A 25961-nucleotide genomic window follows, 5' to 3' on the forward strand; every position below is an offset into this window, starting at 1 on the left:
ATTGCAGTATCCATCAGGATTGTGGGACCTTGGATTCTGTTCTGTGCCTAGGTATAGAAATTGCATGTAAACCAGTATAAATGATTGGAAAGCAGCCTAAACCTCTAACAGAACAGATGTTCAGCACACATAGACTGGTTTCAAAGTGGTGGAACCTGGTCTAAGATAGACCTGGATGGATGTAGTATTAGACTTCATTGGTTTACGTTTGAGCAGTATATAAAACTTTTGTACCATATCCCATAGCAAAACAGCTTAGGTCTCTGTCCTTTGGCATCCCAGGCACCAGTTGCAGAGCAGCGTCCTAGCTGTGGCTGATGCTCATTCATTCTGGGCAAGCATCAGGCCAGCCCCACCCTCATGCTGTCACAGATAGGAGCCAGAAAAGCCATTTTCTCCTGCTTAGGCAGTGGGAGGGGAGAGAATGGAGTTCCTCCTACTTCACAGCCCCTGCTCTGAGCCTGGACGGCAAGGCTGCCCCCCTGCCCACTCCTATTTTCCTGTAGAGTACTCCCATCCCTGCCACCTGGTGCAAACCACCTGGGCTGCTCAGTGCATCTTGTTGGGTGCTGCTGGTGCCAGGCTCCAACAGGGCACACTGGGAGACTTGCACTGGGCAGTGGGGATGGGAGAGTTCCATACAGGGAAGGAACTGCCTATTGTGGGCCACCTGAGCTGCCCAGCGCATCTTGCCAGAACCTGAAGCCAGTGGTAGCTGTTGGGATGAGCTGTGTGGCTTGCCGTGTGGCCCAGCCTTTCCTGCTATGGATTACTCCTATCCTTGCTGGCTGGTGCAAGATTTCTGGGCTGCCTGGCATATGCTGCTGGTGCTGAGTTCAGGTGGGATATGCCTGGAAGTCCAGGAGGCCCCCACTGAGCAGTGGTACCCAATCTTTCCCTGTATGGAGTGCTTCCATCCCTGCTGCCTAGCACATGTCTCTTGGGCCATCTGGTGTGTTCCACTGGTGGCAGCAGCAGCAGCTGTCGCCAACAAAATATGCTGGGCAGCCTTGGGGTCTTGTTCTGGGCAGTGGGGACAAAACCTCCATAGAGCGAAGGATCGGGCCCCTTGTGGCCTGGTCCTTCTACGGAGATGGGCCACCCTGATTGGCTGTTGGGTGCTAGCCCTCCCGTGTTCCTAGCCATGGGCTTCTGGGGGTGGAGCCTGGCAGCCCAAGTGGCAGCAGCAGGGCGCGTGTGCTATGGTGGCCCCTCTGGGGCCTGCCTGAGGCTGGGCATTGGGGGGAGGGAGGGAGCAGTCTTTGGTGGCAGCAGGGGGTTGGGCAGTATGTGCCTGGCAGCCAATTAGGGATGGCCCCTGCTCAGTTGCTCTCTGGCACGCTGGGAGGTGTGCAGGAGACACCACCACGTTCTAGCCTAGGCCATTGCAGGCATTTGCATGCCTCTGCCCCTCAATGGGCAGATGTGAGTTCCCTTTGCTTCTGATCTGATCTCAACTTAGAAACTGCGTAGATTGGATCAATTCTCTCTCTGGCTTTTTGGATGTCTGTACTTCCCCTATGGCTGGCTATGCCCCTGAGCCCTCTCCCATTGACTTTGGGTGGGTGGAATGGATTGGTACCCTGGGGCCACATATTTGACATCCCAACTGTAGGAGAATAGTGTTTCTCTTGACCAAGATTTAGCCAACCAGGAAAGATACTTTTTTAAGTACTGTGAGAGTTAACGAGGCTTCTTTCTGATTGGTGAACAGTGTGAGTTAACTTACTAAAAATTGATACCATTTTTATCATATAATAAAACTTGCAATGAAAGGGTTTATAATTTAATTGAAGTATAGTTTAAATTGCTGCATTTTACCATATTTTATATGTTTTTATTTTATTAAAATATCAGAAAACAGGTAATAAAATTAAAACTGTTTCTGAAAGCATTACTGAAATTGAGGAAATTTTAACTTTTCTTTAAAAAAATTTTCTCTGTAGAGGTTGCAACACTGTTCTGATCTGGTCAGCTTTATGGAGGAGCTGAAGACGATTTTGGTGAGATACTATTTTTTGCCAATTTGTATTATTTCCCTTTCTTAAGAAAAAGGGTCTGTGTATTAATTTAAATGAGCCTTTTAAAATTCAACATTAACCTTTTCAAATGATGCAGTGCTAGGGCTGCATGCACTTAGTTACTGTTGATCTAATAATTACCTTTGGAGTTAGAATTCTTCCTGACTAGAGCACTTCGCAGATTAAATAAAGCTGCAGCAGAAGGCCCTGTTTTAAGTATTGCAACAAATGTAATTCTTAGTTTGTTAGAACTCCCTAATCCTGCCTAGGTCGGTGAGAACAGACTCTTAATGACTATACAAAGGAATACTTCTTTGGTCCTTATTTAAATTTGTTTAAAAACAGCTAATCCTTGCCACCATATTGAAGACATGTGTTCCTAGTAGCATGATTTGGAGACAGAGTTTATAATGTAGTACTACCTATGATCATAGAGTCATAGAAGTAGGGTTGGAAGGGACCTTGTAGATCTTCAAGTCTGACCCCCCACCTGAGCAGGAGAAAAACTGGGCCCAAATGTCTCCAGCCATGTAGGCATCAAGCCTCTTCTTAAAGGCTCCCAGGGTGGGAGCTAGCACCATTTCCGTTGGAAGTTGGTTCCAGATCCTAGCCGCCTTGACTGTGAAGTAGTTCTTACGGATGCCTAATCTAAACCTGCTCTCCAACAGCTTGTGGCCATTATTTCTTGTTAAGCCAGGGGTGTGCTAGGGGAAACAAGGTCTCTCCCAAACCCTTCTAGTCCCTCCTAGTGAGTTTATAGATGGTCACTAGGTCCCCTCTCAGCCTTCTCTTGTGAAGGCTGAACAGGTTCAGGTGCCACAGTCTCTCATTGTAGGGTCTGTCTTGTTGCCCCCGGATCATGCGGGTGGCCCTCCTCTGGACCCTCTCAATGTTGTCCACATCCCTCCTGAAGTGGGGCACGCAGAACTGGACACAGTACTCCAGCTGTGGCCTGACCAGTGTCGCATAGAGGGGGAGGATCACCTCCTTGGCCCTACCTGAGACGCACCTGTAGATGTACAACAAGGTCCGGTTAGCCCTGCCAACTGTGACCTCGCATTGTCAGCCCATGTTCATCTTGGAGTCAGTAATGACTCCATGATCCCTTCCTGCTTCCGTGCTCTCAAGAAGGGAGTCTCCCATCTTATAAGTGTGCTGCTGGTTACTACTGCCCAAATGCAGCACCCTGCACTTGTCAGTATTGAAACGCATCCTGTTTTTGTTAGCCCACCCCTGTAAGCTATCCAGGTCTTGCTGCAGTCTTTCCCCCCCTACTAGTGTGCTCACTTTGCCCCAAATTTTGGTATCAGCAAATTTAAACAGGTTGCTTTTGACCCCGGCGTTCAAATCGCTGATACAGAAATTGAACAGCATGGGCCCAAGGACCAAGCCCTGGGGGACTCTGCTGCCCACTTCTCCCCAGATCGAATATGACCCATCCACCACCACACTCTTGAGTGTGACCCTTCAGCCAATCTGCAATCCATCTGACTGTGTAGGCATCAATGCCACAGTCGCCTAGTTTTTTAATGAGGATGGGGTGGGAGACAGTGTCAAAGGCCTTGCTGAAGTCCAGAAAGACTGCGTCCACAGTGACACCTGCATCCAGTGCTTTTGTGACCTGATCATAAAAGGCAATCAGGTTGGTCTGACGTGACCTGCCCCTAATAAAACTGTGCTGGTTGCCCTTGAGCATCATCCCTGAAGCCGGCCCATCTCAGATGTGCTCCTTGATGATCTTTTCAAAGAGTTTCCCTAGGATTGAGGTAAGACTGACGGGCCTGTAGTTGCCCAGGTCCTCCCGCCTCCCTTTTTTAAAGATGGGGACCACGTTGGCTGTCTTCCAATCATCTGGCACCTGGCCCGAGCACCATGAGCAGTCGTAAAGCCATGTGAAGGGCCCTGCAATAACCGCAACTAGCTCCCTCAACACCCTGGGGTGGAGAGCATCTGGAGCCGCTGATTTGAACACGTCCAGCCCCTCCAGAAGCTCTCTAACCCGGTCCTCCCCAACCTGAGGTCTGGAGGCGTTCCCCTCGAGTCTGTCCGCCCATGATGCCTGATTAACTGGAAAACAATCATCCTTAAGGTGAATATAACTTCTTACTTATAATGTAGATTTACATTGGTAGGAGGTAGTGTCAATAGCACTAGGGTTTTTTTCTTTTTACAAGCTTTGTATTGTTACTGCTAGTAGCATATCTGCAACTCCAGCTAGCAACTGTAGATGGGAAGACAACATTCTAACATTAATTTCCATATCAAGATTTATCTCTACAGTGTTGTGGTCTCAGATTATTTCATTCAAAGGTGCTAGCTGTGGCTTGTATTGTTGCAACTGGTCATAGTCAAAGCCTTAGTCTTTAGCATGGATAGACACAGCTATTTATTGTTAAAAATCTATTTGGACAAAATAGAAGAAGAAAATGTTCTTGTATTAATGCATATTACTATCAGTACTCAGCTGTTTATGCATATTTCTATCTTGCTGCTGACCAGACGGGAAGCAAAAACTGCAGCATACTTAAAACTGCAGTTTTTGCCTCCTGGCCATCAGGAGTGAGCAGTGATGCTGATGGAGCCCCTCTGCCAATCAGTGGGGGGAGGGAGGCATGGCGTGCAGGAGGAACTCAAGGATTAAAGGAGCCACTGCACCATGAGCTGGGCCTGCGATTTAAACCAGGTTCTATTTATAGAGCACAGAATAATCAGAGTTCTTTGTTATATGTGTAACCAAATGATTATAAATGCAGAGGTCAGGTGGGATTGGTGATGTCAAAATTGGACATAGTATTTTTTTGATTGTTTAAAAAAAGTCTGTTTTCAACAGTTGTATTCACATTCAAATAACTTCCCAATTGCTTATATCTAATATCACTTCTGAACAGCCAAATAAAAGCAATTAGTATGAGATTCTCAAAGGAATGTAGGTGCCTAAACTGGGACTTTAGAATTTAGGCACCTAAGCCCAGGAGTCCTAACTTGTTCAAGGACCATACTCAAGGTGCCGTTGTATTCCTCAATTGAGCATCTGGCTAAACCTATTTAGGATTCATAAACTAGGCTTCCTTGCATGTAATTCCTAAGGATTTTAATCTAATAGGTGTGCTCTGAGCAGCTGACACAATTGAGTTCAGCACCTTGAGCTATTTCATTAAAAAAAAAAAAAAAAAAGGGGGGGCTGCTGCTGATGCACTTTTTGCAATTTGTCTTAGAGGTTATAGCACTTGCCCAGGGGTGTGATCTTTTAATCCATTTTATTGTTTAAATGTATCTTATTTCTTCTGTTAGTTCTTTTTTTTTTTTTTTAAGTAAACTTTTTGGGACTTTGTATATATATGTCACCGTCTTGGCACTGTACCTCTCTGACCTTTTCCTTTGTAATCTCTGTTCTAGTGGAGAGAATTGTTATGACTTCTTTCTGAACAGTAGGATTGCAAATGTACCTCTTCTGTGATGATGCCAGGTGTGTCAGTAACTTCCGTGTTCTTGGGAAGTGTTTCACATGCAGGTCACTTGCATCTGCAGCCACAAAGCATGGGGCAGGTTGCATCTGTGTCCTGGGTAGAATTGTAGGATTGTGAACCTCAAATGTGGCTTGGTGTTGGACAGTTTCAGCATCCATTTGCCACAGTAATACTTCCCTTGGCTTCAGCTGTCATAGGTTTTTCAGTGGACCATAGTTCTGAAGCCTGTTCCCAAGGGAGATCTGCAGCTCCAAGGAAATCCCCCTTGCCTTCCAGTGGTGTGGCCCTGTGTATTGTTCAAGTTCAAAGGCTTTGAGATTTCACTTGCCAGTATGGCTATTAGTGAAGCTTATAGAGCAGTTTATTCCTATGGAGCTATAGATGCATTAAATTTGGGATGCTCTTTACAGTTGGGTAAGGATAGTGTGCATTATAAAGGTGCATATTGCATGTGACTTAACATCCTAACTCATGAAGAGATAGAAATGTATATTTTTTCAAAATTCTACATTGCAAGGAATCGTCATATAATGTGTTAGAATCATAGACTCATAGAAAGTTAGGGTTGGAAGGGACCTCAGGAAGTCATCTTGTTCAACCCCCTGCTCAAAGAAGGACTCCATTCCCAACTAAATCATAGCACTGTAGAATAGAAGGACCATGAGGGACCTTTAAGATCATCAAGTCCAGTCCCCTGCCATGGGCAGGAGGTAATTGGGCTCGAAAGAGCTCAACAAAGTACTTGTCCAGCCTCCTCTTGAACACCTCCAGGGATGGCAACTGTATCACCTCTGCTGGGAGTGCGTTCCAGATTCTAGACACCCTACGGAAAATAAGTTTTTCCTTATGTCTAGTCTAAATGTTTCCTCAACTAGCTTGTACCCATTGGTCCTCGTCCTCCCAAGGGGTGCCTTTCTGGAGAGTTGTTCCCTTAAATCTTGGTGTTTGCCCCTGACATACTTGTAGGCAGCTGTCAAGTCACCTCTGTCTTCTCTTACTCAGACTGAACAAACTCAGTTCCCAGAGTCTGTCCTCATAGGGCCTATCATCCAGGCCCCTAATTGTATGGGTGGCCCTTCTCTGTACCCTTTTGAGCTTATCCACATTCTTCTTGAAGTGCGGTGTCCAGAACTGAACACAGTACTCCAGCTGTGGCCTAACCAACGCCACATAGAGGGGGAGGAACACCTCTCTGAATCTGTTGGCAACACATCGGCTGATGCATACCAGAGTTCTGTTTGCCCTGCTGGCAGCTTCATTGTGCTGTTGGTTCATATTCACCTTCTGGCCAGTTGTCACCCGCAGGTCCCTTTCAGATGCAGCGTCTGCTAGGGGACCACCATCCATCGTATAGTTATGGTGCAGGTTCTTCCTACCCAGATGAAGGACCCGCCACTTGTCCCTGTTGAACCTCATCTGATTACATTCAGCCCGTATGACCAGTCTGTCAAAGTCATCCTGGATTCATAGCCTGCCCTCAGGTGTGCCCGCACTTACCCATGGCTTGGTGTCATCTACAAACTTAATGATTGCACTGTCCAGTCCCTCATCCGAGTCATCGATAAAGATGTTAAAGAGTGCAGGCCTGAGCACTGATCCCTGGGGAACACCTCTCAAGACCACCCTCCAAGATGAGGCCATCCCATCAAGTACAACTCTCTGGGATCAGCCTCTGAGTCAGTTGCCAACCCATCTCACTGTAGACTAGTCTAGGCCAGTACTCTCCAACTTAATTGAGAAAATCTCTTGGGAAACGGTATCAAAGTCCTTGCGGAAGTCTAGGTAGATGATGTTAAACTCATGTCCCACGTCCAGTCAGTTAGTTACCTGGTCCATTAAAGTACACCAAGTTTGTTAGACATGATCTCCCTTCGATAAATCCAGTCTGGTTGCTTCTTAATACCCTACTAGTTATGAGCTTGTGGTTGATGGCCTCATTGACAATTTTTTCAAAGAATTTTCCCAGGACTGAAGTCAGACTGACCTGTCTATACTTTGCAGGGTTGTCCCTCTTCCCTTTCTTAAAGATGGGTACCATGTTAGCCTTTTTCCAGTCATTCAGGGCCACTCCTGAGTTACATGATCCTTCAAACTACCTCACTGGAGGCATTGCTATGAGCTCGGCCAGTTTTTTCAGGATTCTCGGATGCAGGTCGTCTGGCTCAGAAGACTTGAAAACATCCAAATGTTTTACAAATGTTCCAAGAGTACCCTTACCTGTTCAGGACTGATTTCATGTGAACTGCTGTCTTCTCTGTATTCTCTGGTCTTCTGGACAGGTGATGAGTTCCCATCTGATTTCAAGAATACTCATGTGAAGTAAGAATCTAGGAGCTCTGCCTTTTCATGGGGATAAACTGTGGGCTGGCTAAATGGTCTTCCCAGTAGAAGTCAAGGTAGGTGAAGTCACCTATGACTGTCAAGTCATTAGTGCTGGCTGCCTCAGCCAGTTCCCTGGAGAATGCCTGTTTCTCTCCTTTTCTTGGTAGGGAGGTTGTTACGGGGTGCCTTCTATTCTCGCCTGTCACATCTTGATGATTAAGATAATAGATGGTAGATAGGAAGGCCGCCCTCAAGTTGCAGTCACAGTCCTAGATTCATAGATTCTAGGGTCAGAAGGGACCTCAGTGGGCCATTTAGCCCAACCCCTTGCCCCTGGCAGGCAAGAAAAGGGTCACCAAAATTGGGACTATGTGATCCCAGCCAGGTGTCTGTCCAGTCTCCTCTTGAAGACTCCCAAGGATGCCCATGGAGGACCTGGTGGACCCCAGGATCCTGGTTGACCTCACTAAACTGTGTGGGTTCTTAGACCTGTTGCTGGATCTTACAGGCTAGATGTGTGGCTCCAAAACCATCCTTTTACCACACCTCATGCCTTGTGGATGGTATGTACATGTTATCTCCAGTGATGAGGCCTCAGTTTAGTTTGGCCTCTTGTTTTCACTGGACACTTAGCCTCAGTAACTGTGTCCTGAAGCACTGTGGTCTGCTTGCCTCCCTTTGCTGCGCCCTCTGGTGCTGGGACTCTGCACGGTAGTGTGCCTCAATGAGCCCTCTTCCGCCCCAATAGCCTCAGCCCGGCCCACCAGATTAAAAGCAACAACATAAATATGAGCCCCTGGGCTATAACATAACAGCAACCATAACACTGGAAGTCACACTCTGTCCCTTTAAGAGGGCCAGTTTCTCTCACCAATGTCCACCTCCTAGCCCCAGATAATTGTAGGAGCTCCTAAAGCTCATTAGTCTCACCAGCAGCAGCACAGGCAGCTCTGTGGAGCTTTTCTGCATGAACTCGATTCCCCCTGGCAGTTTCCAGGACCCTAACTGCCCTCAGTCCCAGCCCTGGGGCTTGTATGGGCCACAGGCCCTGCCTTCTTCTGGTCAGCTGACCGGCTGCAGATGCAGGCAAATTCCCTCATTAGCTTGCTACCAAAGTGACCTGTACCTGTGGAGTTTCTGCCTGGCTCCTAGGGGCCTCTCTCTAGGCAGTTTCTGCCCTTAAAGGAGTCCTGTGACAGAGGTTTATAGTAGACTCCCACCATCAGGTTCCCTTCTGAGCCCCATTGTATCTTGACCCCATGCAATCAAATGCAATCTGTAGGGAGATCACATAGAGCACCACTTTCACACAGAGCACCATTCCTCCTCCCTTCCTCCCAACCTGATCTTTCCTATAGAGCCTATAGCCCTCAGTAGCCACTGCCCAATCATATGTATCATCCCACCAGGTCTCCGTCAACCCAATGAAGTCAAATTCTTTTTCTGCTGGAAGGAGTGCTAGTTCGTCCTGTTTATTGCCATTGCTTCTGGCATTTCTATAAATACCTGAGTTCACCCCTAGTCATCTTAGGTTTTCTGTCACCGTGCAAGTGTCTTGAGGCATTGGTACTCATTTGGATGTCCCCTACAAGAATAGCCTCCCCTGAGTCATCTTGGCCAGAGGATTTATGCCCTCCTCAGCAAGCTGGTGATTCTCACAGAGTTTCTTCCCTCTGCTCGTGAAGTGGACACCATCTCTTGTATGCAGAACAGTGTTGTATGCCAAGGTCAAGGAATCCAAAACCAAAATGGAGCTTCTACCACCTCTCTGGGTAACCTGTTCCAGTGTTTTACTACCCTCCTAGTGAGAACATTCTTCCTAATATCTAACCTAAACTTCCCTTGCTGCAACTTGAAACCGTTGCTTCTTGTTCTGTCATCTGCCACCACTGAGAACAGTGTAGCTCCATTCTCTTTCAAACCTCCCTTCAGGTAGTTGAAGACTGCTATTAAATCCCGCCTCAGTCTTCTCTTCTGTAGACTAAATTATTAAACCTCCCCTCAGTCTTTCCTCATAAGCCACATGCCTCAGTCCCCTCACCATATTTGTTGCCCTCCTTTGGACTCCAATTTGTCCACATCCTTTCTGTAGGGGAGTGCCCAAAGCTGAACACAGTATTCCAGATGTGGCCTTATCAGTGCTAAATAGAGGGAAATAATCACTTCTCTTGCCCCACTGGCAGCAGACCTACTATGTCTGCGGCCCAGTATGCCATTAGCCTTCTTGGCAACAAAGGCATACTGTTAGCTCATATTCTGCTTATTCTCCACTGTAACCCCCAGGTCTGTGAGCTGCATGGGATTGTTCTGTCCTAAGTGCAGGACTTTACACTTGTCCTTGTTGAACCTCATGAGATTCCTTTTGGACCAGTCCTCCAATTTGTCTAGGTCCCTCTGAATCCTAGCCCTACCCTCCAACGTATCTACTGCTCTACCTGGCTTGGTGTCGTCTGCAGACTTGCTGAGGGTATACTTTGTGCCGTCTTCCAATTTGATGAAGACATTGAACAAAACTGATGCCAGGACTAACCCCTGGGGCTGCCTACTGGGCTGGGTCTGGCCCACTTGATACTGGCTGCCAACTAGACATTGAACCATTGATTAGTATTCTCTGAGCCTGATGCTTCAGCCAGTTTTCTATCCATTGCCCATACTTCCTTAGCTTGCCTGTGAGAATGTTGTGAGAGACTGTATCAAAAGCCTTGCTAAAATCAAGGTACACCACATCCACCAGTCTCCCCACATCAACTGAGCCAATCACCTCATCATAGAAGGCAATTGGGTTGGTGAGGCATGGCTTGCCCTTTGTGAATCCATGCTCATGGTTCCTAATCACCTTTTTCTCTTTCAAGTGCTTAAAAATGCATCAGTGGTTAGGGGTGGGACTTCTGGTCCTAGGATGGTGACCAGGGAACAGGGCACCTGCCAAGGCACGTAGCTACTCTTGTGGCCTTCAACAGCTCACCAAAACCCGTTAAGCGGCCCTCCAGCTGAACTAATTGCCTACCCCTGTGTTAGCAAGTTGTGATACTTGAAGTGAATTACCAAGAGCTGAGTAGCGTGTAAGGGATATGTAGCTAGCTAACAAAATGGCACTGCAGTAGCAGTTCAAATGTAGGCTTGATGTGTTTATATTTTCACACATCCACTTAATTCTAATATAAAAGCATACCTTCTCTTATGGAGACTTTATTAGTCATCAGCAAGACTGCATTCCCTGGTGAATACTTTTTAACAGAAATGAGAGGCATGCTTTATCTCTGTTTCTGATGAGATAATGACTTCAGTCATACCTCTCTCTTGGTGGCCTGTACACATGCCATTTTACTGAACTATGTCAGTAGTAAATTTGGATGACACCTTGTAGTAATGAAAAGACAGACTTCTCATCGGAACTTGAATTGAAGAACAAATGTTTCTCCTTTCCTGTCAGTCAGCTGCTGAAGATCTAAAAGAAAAGAGACTGGTTACATCCTAGTCCTTATATCTTGGAAGTATGAAATACAAAGTGTTTGTATTCATGCATATAGTATGTATGTGTGATGCACATTACATGTTAAGTTTGTTAACTCATGGTAGATTTATTTAACATTAGATTCAGACAGTAAGAGTCTACTGCATTAAAATGTGGGGTCAAATGAATATACTGTATAAATCTGGGCTCTGATTCATGCTTTATGAAGTCACTTCTGTTCTACTTTGTACTACTAAGAACTGCCTAATAGGATAGTAAAGTTCTGTAGTCATTTGTCCGTTGCTATTTTAAGACCTAGTAGAGTTTTTTCATATAAGCAAGGGTGAGGGAGGAGAATGTGTGAGGTAATTGGAACAGATTGTTCACACAAAAAATTATAGCTGTTGGCTGAAAATTTGAGCACTTGGATTTTTGCACACTCCTCTATAATTTGTTGTGCAGTCAGTTTTAGTTTGGCATATAGTGTGTTTCTTGTGACCTTACGTGTAGGTTTTTACTCCAAGAGAGCATGCAGCCTAAAGAATGAGTTGCTTTTCTCTTGAAGTAGAATGAGTATGAGCCTCCTGAACTTCTGGGAATATTCTTCAGATAATAAGCAATGAAACAGGTGGACAATTCCTTCATCTAGAGAGAAAATTTGAGAATGTTAAGCTATTTGTGAGGAGATATAAAGTAAATGGGTGGTGCTCTTTTATGTAAAGTTTAATAGTAAGCCAATGGAGGACATCTGGAAAATTTGGACATGCAGTTGGTATTTCCGATTTGTCATTTTAAAAAGTAAATTACACGCTTTTAACAAAGGTGTCTGTCCTTAGATCCTTAGATGCTTTTGTAAAGAAAAAAATCACTAATTCTATCTACTACTATTGAAAAAATAAGTTATTAATTTTGTGCCTGACAGTTTATAAGCAGGAACTCATTTGTTGCATGATTCTGAAGACTTCAGAATCTCATCTTTTGTTAAACTCCTGCAAGGCTGTTTCAGGCTGGACATAAGGAAGAACTTTCTTTACTGTCTGAGCCCCCGAGGTCTGGAACAGCCTGCCATCTGCGGTGGTTCAAGCACCTACATTGAACACCTTCAAGAGTAAATTGGATGCTTATCTTGCTGGGATCCTCTGACCCCAGCTGACTTCCTGCCCTTCGGGCTGGACTCAGTGATCTTCCAAGGTCCCTTCCAGCCCTAATTTGTATGAAATCTATGAAAAATAATTCTTAGCTCATCTAACTTAGAAATTGCAGATTGCTGCTGAGTCCAACAATCTTGCCGCAGGTTTTAGTTTCAGCTTGCTGTATAGCATGCCAGGCCATGCAAAGAAGTACTTACCTCTAAGGCTTTTTGGAAAATCTTTGATTAGTTATTAATGTCTTTTCCAGAACACTGAGTGGTTCAGAGCCAGTGTAAAGTAACTAAGACAATCTCTTAATTATAATGGGGAGTCTAACTCAGAAAATATGGTATTGTGACTAAAATAGTATTTAATCACTGTTTTTCTTTCACAGTCACATTATTGAATAATGTCTCATCAGTTGTTTGAAAATCCCCACCATATAACTAAGCCAGCCATTTCAAATTGGCAAAAGAATATTCTCCCTCCCAGTCACACCAATTAGTACTTTATTGCACATTTGTAGTGTTAAGAGTTGTCCCTTTGAGTTTGGGAAATGTACTACTTTTTCCCACAAATTGCTTGTGAAAAGTCTTTATTTGAATGGTTTTTAGTGTCCTGGTGGTTGAGGTCAATTTTAAAGTTAACTAGTGAGATGTCTTTGCTTTGTTTGACACCATTTGAAAATCGTTTCACTTTAAGGTGAAAGAAAAATTAGGAAAACTAGATGAGGGCAGAAACAATTGTGACAGAGTCCCTTTAATTTCATTCTTAATGCTTGGAAAACTTTCATTATAGATACTTTTTCTTGGCATATCCTAAACTTTCCTGGCAGTGTGCTGCTTTCTGTACAGAGCTGTTCTTAAAATTGATCCATCTCGGTTCTTCTTTGAACTGGGTTCCTCTAACTGTCCTACAACTGACTCAAAAGGAAAAAGTCCGTTATACATGACAAAGAGTTTGGTTATGCTTTCTCATCTGCACTAGCCCTCTGCCTCTCTACATCTTTTCTGTTTTCTTCCTAAGTCTTTTTTTTTTTTTTTTTGGACACTGGCTACTTGCAGACTTTTGAGTGTTTTTTTCTTACTTTTGAAGTCTGCAGGACTGCCTGACAGGAGTCTTATTTGAACTACTTTCATTGAACATATAACTTCCATTTTATTTTTTATTGAAACCAAATAGTGTTTTCTTATTATTTTTAACATACTCTTAATGAATATCACAGATCAGAATGAAACGGCATGAGCATTGAAAATATGGCATAGTTTTCTGTCATGTGAAACTTGGCTATAGGAAAGTTCTCCTGTTAGGGCATTGAGTGATCAGGTATGCTCAGATGTATACCCGAAGACTACCTGGTATTAAAACTAAGAAATAGTGGGTTTGGATTGTTTATAGAAACCTTATGCAGTTATCTTTGAAAGATATGGAAGGATTTCATACCCTTCTCCAGTAAGGATGTGCCTTTGTGACTGTGGAACCCAAGAGGCACCTGTGGACTCAATGGGACCTTTTCTTTTAAAGTGTTTTTTCAATTGAGCTTCTTGACTTCAAATTTGTTAACTTAAAAAAAAAAAAGAGAGACACACTTGATATTTGCATGTGAAGACTGTGCTGGCAACATCTGTGGGTTTGTTTTTTGTTAATTGCAGATGTGTTCATTGCCGCTATCTGAAGCAGTTTACCAAACTGCTTTTTTGTTTGTTTTAACTGGAGGCTTTAACAACTGTATGCTACATTGTTTTTAATTTTTAGATAAACTTAATGTTTTTGAGTGAATTAGAAGATTGTCAGACTCCAATATTTACATCCATTTATAATCTTTGGTCTTTTAATGGTATGCTTAATATTCTTTTAAACAGGAAGTTGCTTTAAAGAATACAGAAGACCTGCATACACCACCTCCTCCAGAATACTACTCGCACCTAATCAGAGATATAGAAACTTTGGGTTGGAATAAGTATGCTTTCTGTTTTAACTTTATAAAGATTATCTTTATCTTTAGAATCTCAGTGCTTCTTTTGGGTAAAATACTGAATTCAGACTATCTAAAATGAATTGGTTCAGTGGATATAGTCTGTACAAATGGAAAAACTGTCCTACATTTAAAAAAAAATCCATTGCCTTTGTTTTTCTATTATTACTGTATGAACAAAAAGGTCATTCCATATGAAATTGAACTAAGGCATGTAATGGTACATATTACCTCAAAGAAATCAGTTTTTATTTTTTAAACCGTTGTGTTAAATACTAAATGTGTTAAATACAATTTTTACTTTTTCCCTTTCTTTCTCTTGGTTGCATATCTTTTGACTTTAACAGTCAAACAGTGAAAGATAATAGCAGTATCTTTTCAGCTGACTTACAAATAGGAAGTAAATCTGTGGTTGCAACAGAAAAAATAGTTTTTTTAATTTTCAAGGGCTTAGATCATGCACCCAGTTCTTTTAACAAATGAACAAACAAAAAGTCATTTATGTAAACTGAGGGGACAGTCCGGCTGTTCCTGTGCAAGGCAGCATTGTGGCACCCTGCAAACTAGGGAGAAAGGGAGGAGTATGGATGTGAGGAGCCTACTCTGGGACTACAAATTCTTTGGGCCTATTCTCAGCTCCATGCATGGCATGTTGATTTTTTTCACTGTGACAATGGGGTGGCTAGCGAGGAATAGAGGACTCACATAGAAGGAAGTCAGTAATCATGGGGCCTGTTACGGCAACAAACAGCAATTGCATTTCAGTGTTCTGGGAATAAAGATGGTCATGTTGCATCTGACAGGGTAGTACTGAGCCCATCTCCAAGGGGTGCATCTGGTTCTTCTAATTCTGTGGTTCAGAAGGAGTTCAAAAGCGGGGACTTTTTTGAGACTCGTGCAGCATACGTGCCTGCACACAGTTTTCAGCATCCTTGGTACCCTCATTGCAATGGCAATGCTATATTCCCTCAAGGGTTTGGATCAGGATTTATGCAGGATTTTGTGGACAATAACTTCTAAAGAGACAGCACTAAGTCTTAAAACTTCTCATGAGAGAAACTTATTCCTAGAAGCTTTCATTTTTTTTAAGAGGAGAGAAGAAAAAACAGTGTTTTGAGCCGGTTAACTTAAGCTGTGTCTACATGGTAATCTTATTGTTCACAGCAGTAGCATCCTCTGGCAGACAGCACTTCTCTAAGCAACTTGTCTCCTAAATAGCAAGCAGTGCAGATGGTAATGTAATTTCAGAGGGGCTTGTGCTAGTATAAAACTAAACAAACAAAAATGTCTATGAAGTGGAAAAACTGGAGTTTTCCCTTACTTCTTTTATGAAGAACTAAGTCACAGTTCATCATTAAGATGGATTCAGAATTTTATATGAAGACGTACATTTATCTAAGGCTAAAATTATGTCATCACATGAAGCAGATCATCTGATCCCCTTCACTTGGAGAAATACATGCCCCTTATTTTGCAACTTCAAGGGCAGAACCAGGGGTGATGTGATCTCTGCAGGTGGTTTTGGGTGAGCGTGGAAAGCATGACTTTCCTTGCTCAGCTTGACCCATCGTCTGTGATCACGGGGGATTGCTCTGGCTGAGCCAGAAAAGCAGGGCTTTCCTGCTTATGGAAGGGCACCCTAAGATTCCCTGTGGTGCCTCTCTGTAAATGGAGCAATTGGACAGGTGCTATGGGGGGTTTGAGCAGCCCTCCAGCCCCTAGAACACTTGCCCAAGGTTGCTGGAAAGTGTGAGTGGACCAGGCCTCCCATTCTATTGCTACAGAGCTAATAGAAGTCCACTGCAGTAAAATGGCAGAGTCTATTACTCTGGCCCTTTTGTTGTGTCACTGATTTTCCTTTGTGGTGCATCAAAGGTTAATGATGATGTCTGTTTGCTCACAACTTGTGCATAAATGAGATGACATCTGTTTCCACCCTAAAGACCACAAAGTTCTTACCTGGTCATAGTAGCTGATAGAATATGGTTAGTACCAAATTCTTGCCCTAAAAATACTAACTCTGGTCTTTCATTTTAGAGATCTGTGATCAGGCAAGAGGCCATTCTAAGCATGCACACAAACCAAATGCAAAATCTGCATTAAATCAACCTTTAAACAGTGATTATGAGCAGCTTTTTTCAGCACTGTTGCTTTGTTTGCCTCTGCTTTACTGGAAATTCAGCATATTCAAAGACTTGTCCCAGGGCAAATGCCTAACACCTTTCCAAATGTGTCTTTTTGTAAGATATGGCAAGAGCATAGAGACAAAGAAGTTGTCCCATCACTGACATTTTAGACAGGGAAATAAGTCTTTTTCCCCCTGCCATTGAGAGAATCTTCAAACTTCCTAGCCTCAGCTTAGTTTCCCTTTGTGGGATCTCTAGATGCCTGCAAAAAGATTACATAGTAGAAGGAAGCCACTGCTGCCTTTGCTGATATTTGAAAGACCAAGACTTGAATTCTCTGGAAAACAATCCAACCCAAGACCTTATTTATTTATTTATTTATTGGAGGGGTGGGGGGGTTACGTCTGGGCAAATGGTCTTTTTCTCTTCAGAAGAGCAATGCTTTGGGGTGGGCCAAATCTGGGACTGAAATACCTCAGAAAGTAAGTACTTGAGATAATCAGGGAAAGAAGGATGGTGAAATCAGGGAAAAAAGGATGGTGAAACTTGCATGCTCTCTTAGAGGCAAGTTTAACCCAAAACATAACTAAAAATAAATTAGCATTGAAACCAAACAGCACTAGCTGTAAACAAAGTCCTTTGTAGTATCAGGTAAAAGATGCAATAGTCTGTCTCGTGCACACAAGAATGATAAGAGTTGGTCCTGTGGAGGGGTTTTAGAAAAGGTACAAACTTTCTTTTTGTGGTGCAAAGAAACCTATGGCATGTAGACTAATTTTTTTTCTTGAACTTTAAAAAAGTCCATGAAGGGATCAATATTTCAGGTGGAAATACTAAAATTCAGCATTATATCTTTTTCTTCCCCAAATATCAGTGTGTGAAAATGAGTATCTTAGATGTTTGTTGGAATTTTGTAAATAAGAGACTGAAATAGTCTATGTTTTTTTTCCTTCTTGGCCACTGATGATCAAGAGTGTTGGCTGACAGTAAAGAATCCTGCAAGGGAGTAAGCCACAATGATTATAGTACTTTCTTTTTGATGCTTGAGTCTTGATTTGCTATCCCAGTTTAGATATAAGAGAATCTTTCCATCAAATTTCCAACACTTACAAAAGAGATTTTTATAGCCTGTCCTGTCCTACAATCATATATTTGTAGTGCTGTCTAACCCATCTGCTAGGAACAAAAAGCAAGAAACTTCAGTCATTGATTCAAAGAATGTAATAAAAACCATTCATTAGCTTTCCCTTTCATGCTGTGGGATGTCAGTGAATTACTAATGTAAAGATATTGGTATTACAAAGGGGACACGAGCAAAAAAGTCAGCTGAAGCAAAGGAGATTCTAGTGTTTTGACAGGATGATCTGACCATTGGGCTTGACTGTTACTTCTAGGAAAGGCAAGTCATGGTTTGGCTTCATGTACAAGCAAGCTACTACGAAGTAAGGTAGGGGGTGAGCTTATAAAGCATTAGCTACTGAGAATAGCTGCTTCTGTGCAGAATGATTAACCAGATAAGTACAAAGTAGCTTATCCCACTAAATGCAGTGTAAGAGCATGCGCACAAGTAGTTACTGTGGAATGTCTATCCTTACCTGAGTTAGCAGCAAATTATTCATGTAGCCATATCTTTGGTGGGTTTAGACCCAATGAGGAGTTTCTTGAGAACTACTGCTAATTGCTCTGCCATAGTCTAGGTCCTTATATTCATTTATTGGATTTCTTTTGGCAGTGGTTCCCAACCTTTTTTTTCCTGTGCCCTGCTGCAGGGCGTGGAGTGTGACAGTGGAGCAGGGGAGCTCTCGACATACAGTATAGCTCATCTTTCCTGTGCAGTGCTGGCATTGCCCCCGCAACCCTCATTTGGTTTGCGGTCTGTGGTTGGGAACCACGGTCCTTTGGGAAACTCAGTTTTCCTTCTGATAAGCTTGGGCCTGTTGGCTGCCTATACAGATGCTCAGGAGTGAAGGGGCTGTTTTAATTAGAACGGTTCCCTGATAGCTGCTCTAATTAAAATGCCTTTTCCTCATATCTGTTAAACCCCACATATTGAAAAATGGCTGTAGGATGCTTTAGCTAAACCTCATTCAGCAAGGTGTAGCTAAAGTGCCCCCACAGCCATTTTAAAATGCACAGAGGCATAACAGACATGACAATGAGGCGACACTAGAGAATTCTAATTAGAAAATGGAGTGGACTTGATTAATCTCAAGTTCTAATTAAAATTCAAACAAGCATGTGTATAGGCAGTTGTTGACTGCTAATCTGTAGCTATTCTACATTACAGTCTGGATTATGGGCCATTGACCTGGAGTATACTGAATTGCAGAAGATGTTCTTCTGAAGTCCAGAAAACCATTTATGGTAAAATAGAAACTCTGGAATACAAAAGTTTTTCACTATGTAACAGTGGTTCTCAATCCTGTTAGACTTGAAGGCACCCCTTGTTAGACTCAAGGCATCCCTTGGAAAATGCCTTCTCAGGCTTTCATTCATTTTTTGATCATGGAAAAATAATAGATCAATTCTTTTGTTGCAAAGAACTCAGAAAGATTAAATAATGATGTTTATTTTTAATTGAATTATGCCATGTTACTTAAATGGTTGAATTTAGCACTCAATTTTTTTAGGGGAAAAATTTCACATCAAATTACCCCAAAGAGTTCAGAGGAACACTTAATATCTTTGTATTAGAATTTTCTAATGTTAATTCCTATAGAAATATACTATTGTATTTTTTTTATATTCCCACAAGCGCTACCATTTCTAGGTTTTTTTGGAAGTGGGGTGGGAGGAGTGTTTTGCTCATTTTTTCAATGCCGGCCTATTGAGGCTTTGTGCTATGGAGTAGAGATTGTTTTCTTCTTTTCACTATCTTCTGTTACTTGTCCAAGAACATGCAAACCTTTTAGTTAAGACCTTTTTTTTTTTTTTTTTTTTTTGCTTAGAAAAGGCCTCTACGATTCCATTGCCCCACTTCTCTTGAGAAAGAGCCAGCATGCTGGGAAAATGGCTCAAGTGACTGGACTAGAATGTAATTTTGGGGGAGGGAGTGGTGTGGTTTTTTGTTTTGTTTTGTTTTGTTTTTTTAAATGGTTACGCAGGTCAAGAGGCAGATGCTAGTTGTGAACCCTAATGGACCTTGCTGTCAGTGTGGGTGATGAGCCCTGCAGTATTCTTGGACTATCTTTACAGGAAAATTGTATTGTCAAAATTTCAAAATATCCGCATGTCCAGTTCACTAGTAAATATACAGCTAAGTTGGAATGTTTTTAGCAGTAGTTTAAACTACTCAAGGGACCATATTGCCAAAGAATGATGCATTTGAAAGTGTATTCATCTCCATTGTTATAGAAAACTCTACTCGGTGACCTCTTAAACAAAACCTTTGTCTTTGTGTCATATGTGTAAAATCTTAGTGACCTTTAATATGTACTTAATACTTGTTTTGGTACATGTATACAGCATAAAACTGTCATAACATGAGAGCAAATTATTGTAAATAACTCACTTTATACCTGTTCAGTACTGTGTTTCTTTAGAAAATCAATTTGAGTATATGAACCAATATCAACTGAATTTTCTACAATAACAGTATTGATAATAAAGGAGAACTTCATTGAGGAGAGAAGCAAATTGAGAACATAAAAGTCTCATACTGTACGAAACTGTAGAAATGGATCAAAGAATTTGACAGGAAGTTTAATGTGTACATAAGTAGAGGCTGACAGGAACATGCTGTGTGTGTCAAAGGTTCCAGTGATGGAAAACTGAAACATAGTGCTCACTGACCACAGCATGAGCCTTGACACACATGGTAAATAACCCAAAGATATATGACTGCATTAAGCAGTAGACTGGTGTATTAACAGCAGTAAATCTACAACAGTAGAAATGGCTGGCATACAGGACTTCCTCTGATTAATATTTGTAACAGACTAATAGGAGTCTAGCAAACATTTCAACATGTGAGTCTCGCTAATACAACTTGAGTTTTCTTTCCCTTCAGAATCGTGTATGTGGATACTGGCCTTAGTTCTGTAAAGCTAAAAGCAGAAGACTCTCGTGGTCGACAGCATCTAATCACTCTGAAGTTAAATGCAAAGGTACATTTGGGGAAAATACTTCTAAGCAAATCTAACCAAACAGTATGGGTTGTGTTTTTAAAATTTGTACTCGTTAATGAACTATTTTACTTCTAAAAGTTCTTGCATTCTGTCAGGTGGCCTGACAAGTGATTTTATATGAAACTGATATGTTTGTAGTTTTTGGTTAACTCTAGTTAAAAATCACATTGTACATTAGTCATCTGTATGGATAGCTGCCACATGACAGGCAGCCCTCTCAGCCCATCAGAGACAAGGGGCAGAGGTGGCAGTCATCCTGCCTGCTCCCCTTCATGGTGGCCCCCTTCTCCCCACTCCCCCCAGCGACTGGGCTGCAGCAAGCCGTAAGGACTCCTGGCTCCTACTGCAGAGCCAGTATTTTCTTTTCCTCTGTGGATTTTCAGACATCGCTCTATTTTGTGATTTCCATGATTTGAGTAGGTCCCTAGTTATAAAAGAGGCAAAATGTGCTGTGGATCTCACAGGATGATCAGAACAGGGAAGAATGGGAATTGAATCTTCCATGTGCATCTTACAGCTACTTATTTGCTCCCATGTAGTAGCTGAATAAATGTTTAAGGGATCATGTATACCTGAGCTCTTCATTTGGCTGTCATGCTTTAGTCGTCACTCTTTGGAGTAACTCTTATTTCTGCACTCTATGGTGACTGGTAGGTCATCATGTTTACTGAACTGGTGAAAATCTCTCAGCTTTTATGTAATTTGTTGTAATCTTAAAATGTCTAAAATTGAGACTTCTGGTAGGAAAAGGAGGTTTCAGTATTTTAGTAGTTTATGAGTAAACACCTGAAGATAGTGCAATAAAAAGACCAGATTATGCAACTTGTCTATTGTAACTAGTAGTCATCAATCAACTCTGTTTCAGAAGAGTGTAGTGATGAAAGGATCAATCGTGTTTGTCCTTTTTAAAAATGTGCCTGGCATTTAAACTTGCCACAAGAGAAAATTAATATATTAAATGTGTGCTTGGTGACACAGGAGTTTGATTTCCAATGGTATACATATTAAACGCATTGAAAAGGAATGCTCATCCAGGTATTTTATGTAAGAAAGATAGTGTGATATAGCTATTTATGTAATCTTTTTGTGAAAGGTTTTAAAAAACATCATCTTATTTTTTTGTTGTGCTGTCCTAGATTCCAGTAGTAGCTCATTAACTCATTAATACCATCTTTATTCCCTGAAAACAGCAGCAATTTTCTTCTGTCATCTGGCAAAGGCTTTAGTTGTCCGTCCTTCAGAAATCATGTAGACAAATTGGTCTGAGTGCACTTTGAGTGCAGAACATACACCAAATCTCAGAAATGCAAATAAATTATCCACATAATCCTGCAGAAGGTGATACTGGAAGATTTGATCCACTTGTTTCATTCTCCACCCTCTTACCCCCTCTTAAATTCCTTACTGTTTCTCTGTACAAGATGTTTGGCCTGTTTTACAAACTTTAATTATTATGATGATCCTATTTTTAATTATTATGATAAGCCCTTTACTTGTTCCAAATTATGAACTGCTTTGTCACTTAGTTTGATATGGATTATTGGTGAAGTCCATGGACTTCACCACATTGTCAACTTCCTTACAGTTTCTAGGTTCAGGTACTGCTGCTGTTACCCAAAGAAAGTAGTTTCTTGGGTGGGGAGAGAGTCTGCTGCAGGTGGTTAAAGAACTGTGCTGTGTTTATACACTCTTTCATGAGATTATCATGTGTCAGAATAAATCCCCAAATTACAGGTGGATGCATTTTAAACACTTACTGTCATATCTAGATAAGTTGATATTTTCTCAGATATAGTGCCCTGTTTTACAAACTCATTCTCCAGTTAACTTCTGCTATAAATTAATTAATTGGGTTATCTATTGTTTTTTTTCCCAATTACTTAGCCAGTGAATTATGTTGTAGAAAGAGGCCTAGTACTGGAGTAAACAGTGAAAGGACAGTACATATGAAGCATAGGTTTTTCTTGTATATGAAGCTAGGAAACGGATTAAATTTCTCTCAGCTTTCATTTCATATTCCGTGATGAACTGATGTGAGGATTTCAGGAATACAACATGTACTTTGGGTTTCAAATCCTGTGAAATTCTAGCCAGACACAGCAAGAATTCTATCCCGACAGCAGATTTGTCATATAAGATATGGATATAGATCCTGCTGTATAATCTATTTATAAATGTGTTGCTCACCTACAGTAGGACTGAATATTGTATTTTTCTCTATAATATTTTAAAATTCTGTAGCCCCCCATTTCTCATATTATATTCTACGTAAGTTCTCATTCTGAATGATCCCAAATACTCTATTAACTGATATATAACTGACTCTTCTAACAGAATTCCTGTTGTATACATACAGAATATGGGACAACATATTAGCCATTGTACAAATTACAGCATCGTATTGTGAGGTAAAAAAGTTTTGCTAAACTTGTCAAGATGGTGCCTTGGGGTTTTTTTAAAGTTTGTACAAGGCAGGTAGGAATTGTTTTCAATATCTCATTCAAAAGCCTCCCCACACCCCCATGAAATAAAATGCATCAAAATCATGTTACTTATCTACAATGTATAAAGGCATAATTAACTAATGCTACTAGCATTTTAAATAATAGTTTCATGATTGTGCTAGGGAAAACTGCTGACTTGATTTATCCATAATCTTAGGTATGTTCTTTCACCTGTAGGATAGCAAATACATTTTTATGACAGCAGGTATTTAATAAATAATAATAAAAATTGGTAAAATAAAGGGAAAAATAAAAATAGCCTCCTTGCATGCAGAAATTTTGTACATGATTCCTGTCCAATCAGTCATGCCAGTTCTCTACTCTTCAACTTGTCTGCAAGTAATAACTGAAATGAATGTGATAAAATGGCAAAATGCAAGACTTTATTCAAACCATAATAGTTGTCTTTTAATGGAGAGCCAGCAACTTAAACTAAGGCAGATAAATTAACATAGTGCAAGTTAGAACAGCAAATAGTTGAGAAGAAAAAAAGTACATAAAATGTAAAAACTGTGTGTGAAACTAATCCATCCCTCTAGCCTGTCCAAGACTAAGGAGAGCAATTCAAATATGTGGATACTGCAGAGAAAGTAATTTTTTAAGCTGTTTTATGTCATCAAGGATAATGAGACGGCAAAGTTCATCACATCTGAAATTTGCAGCTCAAAAAGAGATAACAGAACCTGATTATCAGAATTTCAGGAAACAAAAGAGGAATACTATGCCTGTACTTGTGTGGGAGGGTAGGAGAAGGCATAGCAGATATGCAGATCTGGATATTTTATATCTATCGATTGATTGATCGATATATAGATATTTATATATCTATCTATATCTATATAGAATAAAAAGGTATTGTAAAACATTTTGTTAGGAACAACAATTGCGTGACAGAAATGTTTGTCTTAAGAAAAAAACATATATTTGCTTGTACTGGACAGACTTTTTTTAGTTTGTGCACTACTTGTCTAATCACTAAAGAATTAGTAAGGTCAGCTAGTCAAACTGAAAAAATAACACTGTATTAGATTAAGCTGTGTAAAATGTCAACACATCTCATAGCTGTCTGTGCAGTGGGCATGTTTTCTATGCAATTGCCTCTCTTGTATTTGTATAGAAAATTGAGAACTCTAGTTTGTTCCACAGACTCGATGATTTAATGATCAAAGATAATTGAACAAAATTAAGTAAGGGATTTTATTTTGGAATTTAATCAAATTTCATAGTTGTGTAGCTCCTGCAGTTTTCATCTGGCTATTTTGGTATTTAGGGTTTCTTTTAGGGTTCACAAACTGGTCAGTTGACCAGTCAAATATTGTCAGTTGACTGATCAGTAGCCTGCTTATTTTTTTGACCAATCAAAGATTATAGTAATTTAACAAAAAAAAAGACCCTGCATTTTTCTTGACAAAAGTATTATTATTTTTTAATTATTTTATGGCACATTGCTGAATAGAAATTTTGTGGGTTTTTTGTGTATTAAACCTATCAGCAATTTTTTACAGTTTTTGATCAATGTTTGACCAGTCAATTGACCAAACTTTATTTGGCTGGTCAAATGCCCAACCCTAGTTTCTATAGCCTTTGCTTCATTTGAATTATTTTCCTTTGATGTCTGATTGTATAAAATAAAACTTTGGGTGCTTTTTCAACATTTTCTTTGATCTGTTTTTTAAAGAAATTGAATACGCATACAGTTCAGTTTCAAATATACTGCTTTTCATATGTTGTATGTTGAGGTTGGAAGTTTAATCCTAGAGTTGGAAAGAGGTGTTCAGTTTTTCTTAACCAGGAAAGTTAATTTAAGAATGAGACTGTAGCTTCCATTAAGTGTTCCTTCTTAACAGGAATAATTACATTCATTTAAACAGAAAGCAGAAGAGGTACCAGGAAATCTTTCTTTCATTTTGACCTCTCTCTATGTGCTTTTCAAACTAATAGTTCTTAGGCCTCAGTAAAATCTGCTATATTAGTATTGTGAAGCTTTTTGTTTACATGATGATTATTTATTACTATCTGAAAATAGCTTACATATTTTCATTAAGTCAAGTTCTTGAGCTATCTGAGGCTGTCAGATATCATTATCAAATTCTCTCCAATGTGAACATGATTTGATAAAAAGCTTTCTTCGACAGTGTATCAGCTTGACTAGTTAAATCACATAAAGAAGCAAAAACTGATTAAAGTGGGTTTTCCCCCCCTCTCAGTATCCTGCAGAACCACCAGATTGCTTTGTGGACTTCCCTGTTCAATTTGCTGTTTCTTGGATTCCACAGGTAAAAAAATCTCTACTACGTACCCTTTTCTAATAACTAAGATTTTATTTACTTATCAGTTCAGAGATGTATTTGCACTGTGTGTCTGATGTATGACAGGTCTTTGGTAATGATGTGTAATAAAGTGTCTGACTACGTAGTACTTTCTTTTCATTTGTTTCCTGTACGTGTGTTTAGGAAATGTATATATTTAGAGCATTACATTTTAATTTTATAATATTTACAATATCAAATTAATCTGTTGCCTTCATCATTTTAAATCTGTTCCCAAACTTGTTGATGTACTTTCTACAGTACTAAGTACCCATCCACCTCTAATACATTGTGTACTGCTAAGACTCCAAATTCTTGTGAGTAGTACTGGGAAATAAGGGATGGGATTAATAATTACTGATACCATGGTAAAAACTGTTGTCTAAAATTTGACAAATATTTTTGTAAAGTCAAATAGGCAAAAATAGTTGTCCTGTTTGATCTATATAGCCTAATTGTATGACTCATAATTACAAAATCATACATGTAACATATCATTCTGATTCAGTAGTTTTAACTGGTATGT

General features: G+C 40.9%; 1 protein-coding gene across 2 annotated transcripts in view; it reads left to right on the plus strand.

Moving 5' to 3' along the window:
• Positions 1 to 25961, plus strand: part of FANCL (Fanconi anemia complementation group L) — a 60525-nt gene that overhangs the window by 6813 nt on the left and 27751 nt on the right. For both annotated transcript variants that reach the window (XM_019549242.1, XM_019549244.1), the window contains exons 4-7: positions 1947 to 2003; positions 14257 to 14354; positions 20505 to 20601; positions 25334 to 25402. In XM_019549242.1, coding sequence (XP_019404787.1) covers positions 1947 to 2003; positions 14257 to 14354; positions 20505 to 20601; positions 25334 to 25402 — 321 coding nt within the window. The remainder of the gene's footprint in view (positions 1 to 1946; positions 2004 to 14256; positions 14355 to 20504; positions 20602 to 25333; positions 25403 to 25961) is intronic.

Source organism: Crocodylus porosus, unplaced genomic scaffold (assembly GCF_001723895.1).
Source record: "Crocodylus porosus isolate Cpor-Errol unplaced genomic scaffold, CroPor_comp1, whole genome shotgun sequence".
Taxonomy (NCBI): Eukaryota; Metazoa; Chordata; order Crocodylia; family Crocodylidae; genus Crocodylus; species Crocodylus porosus.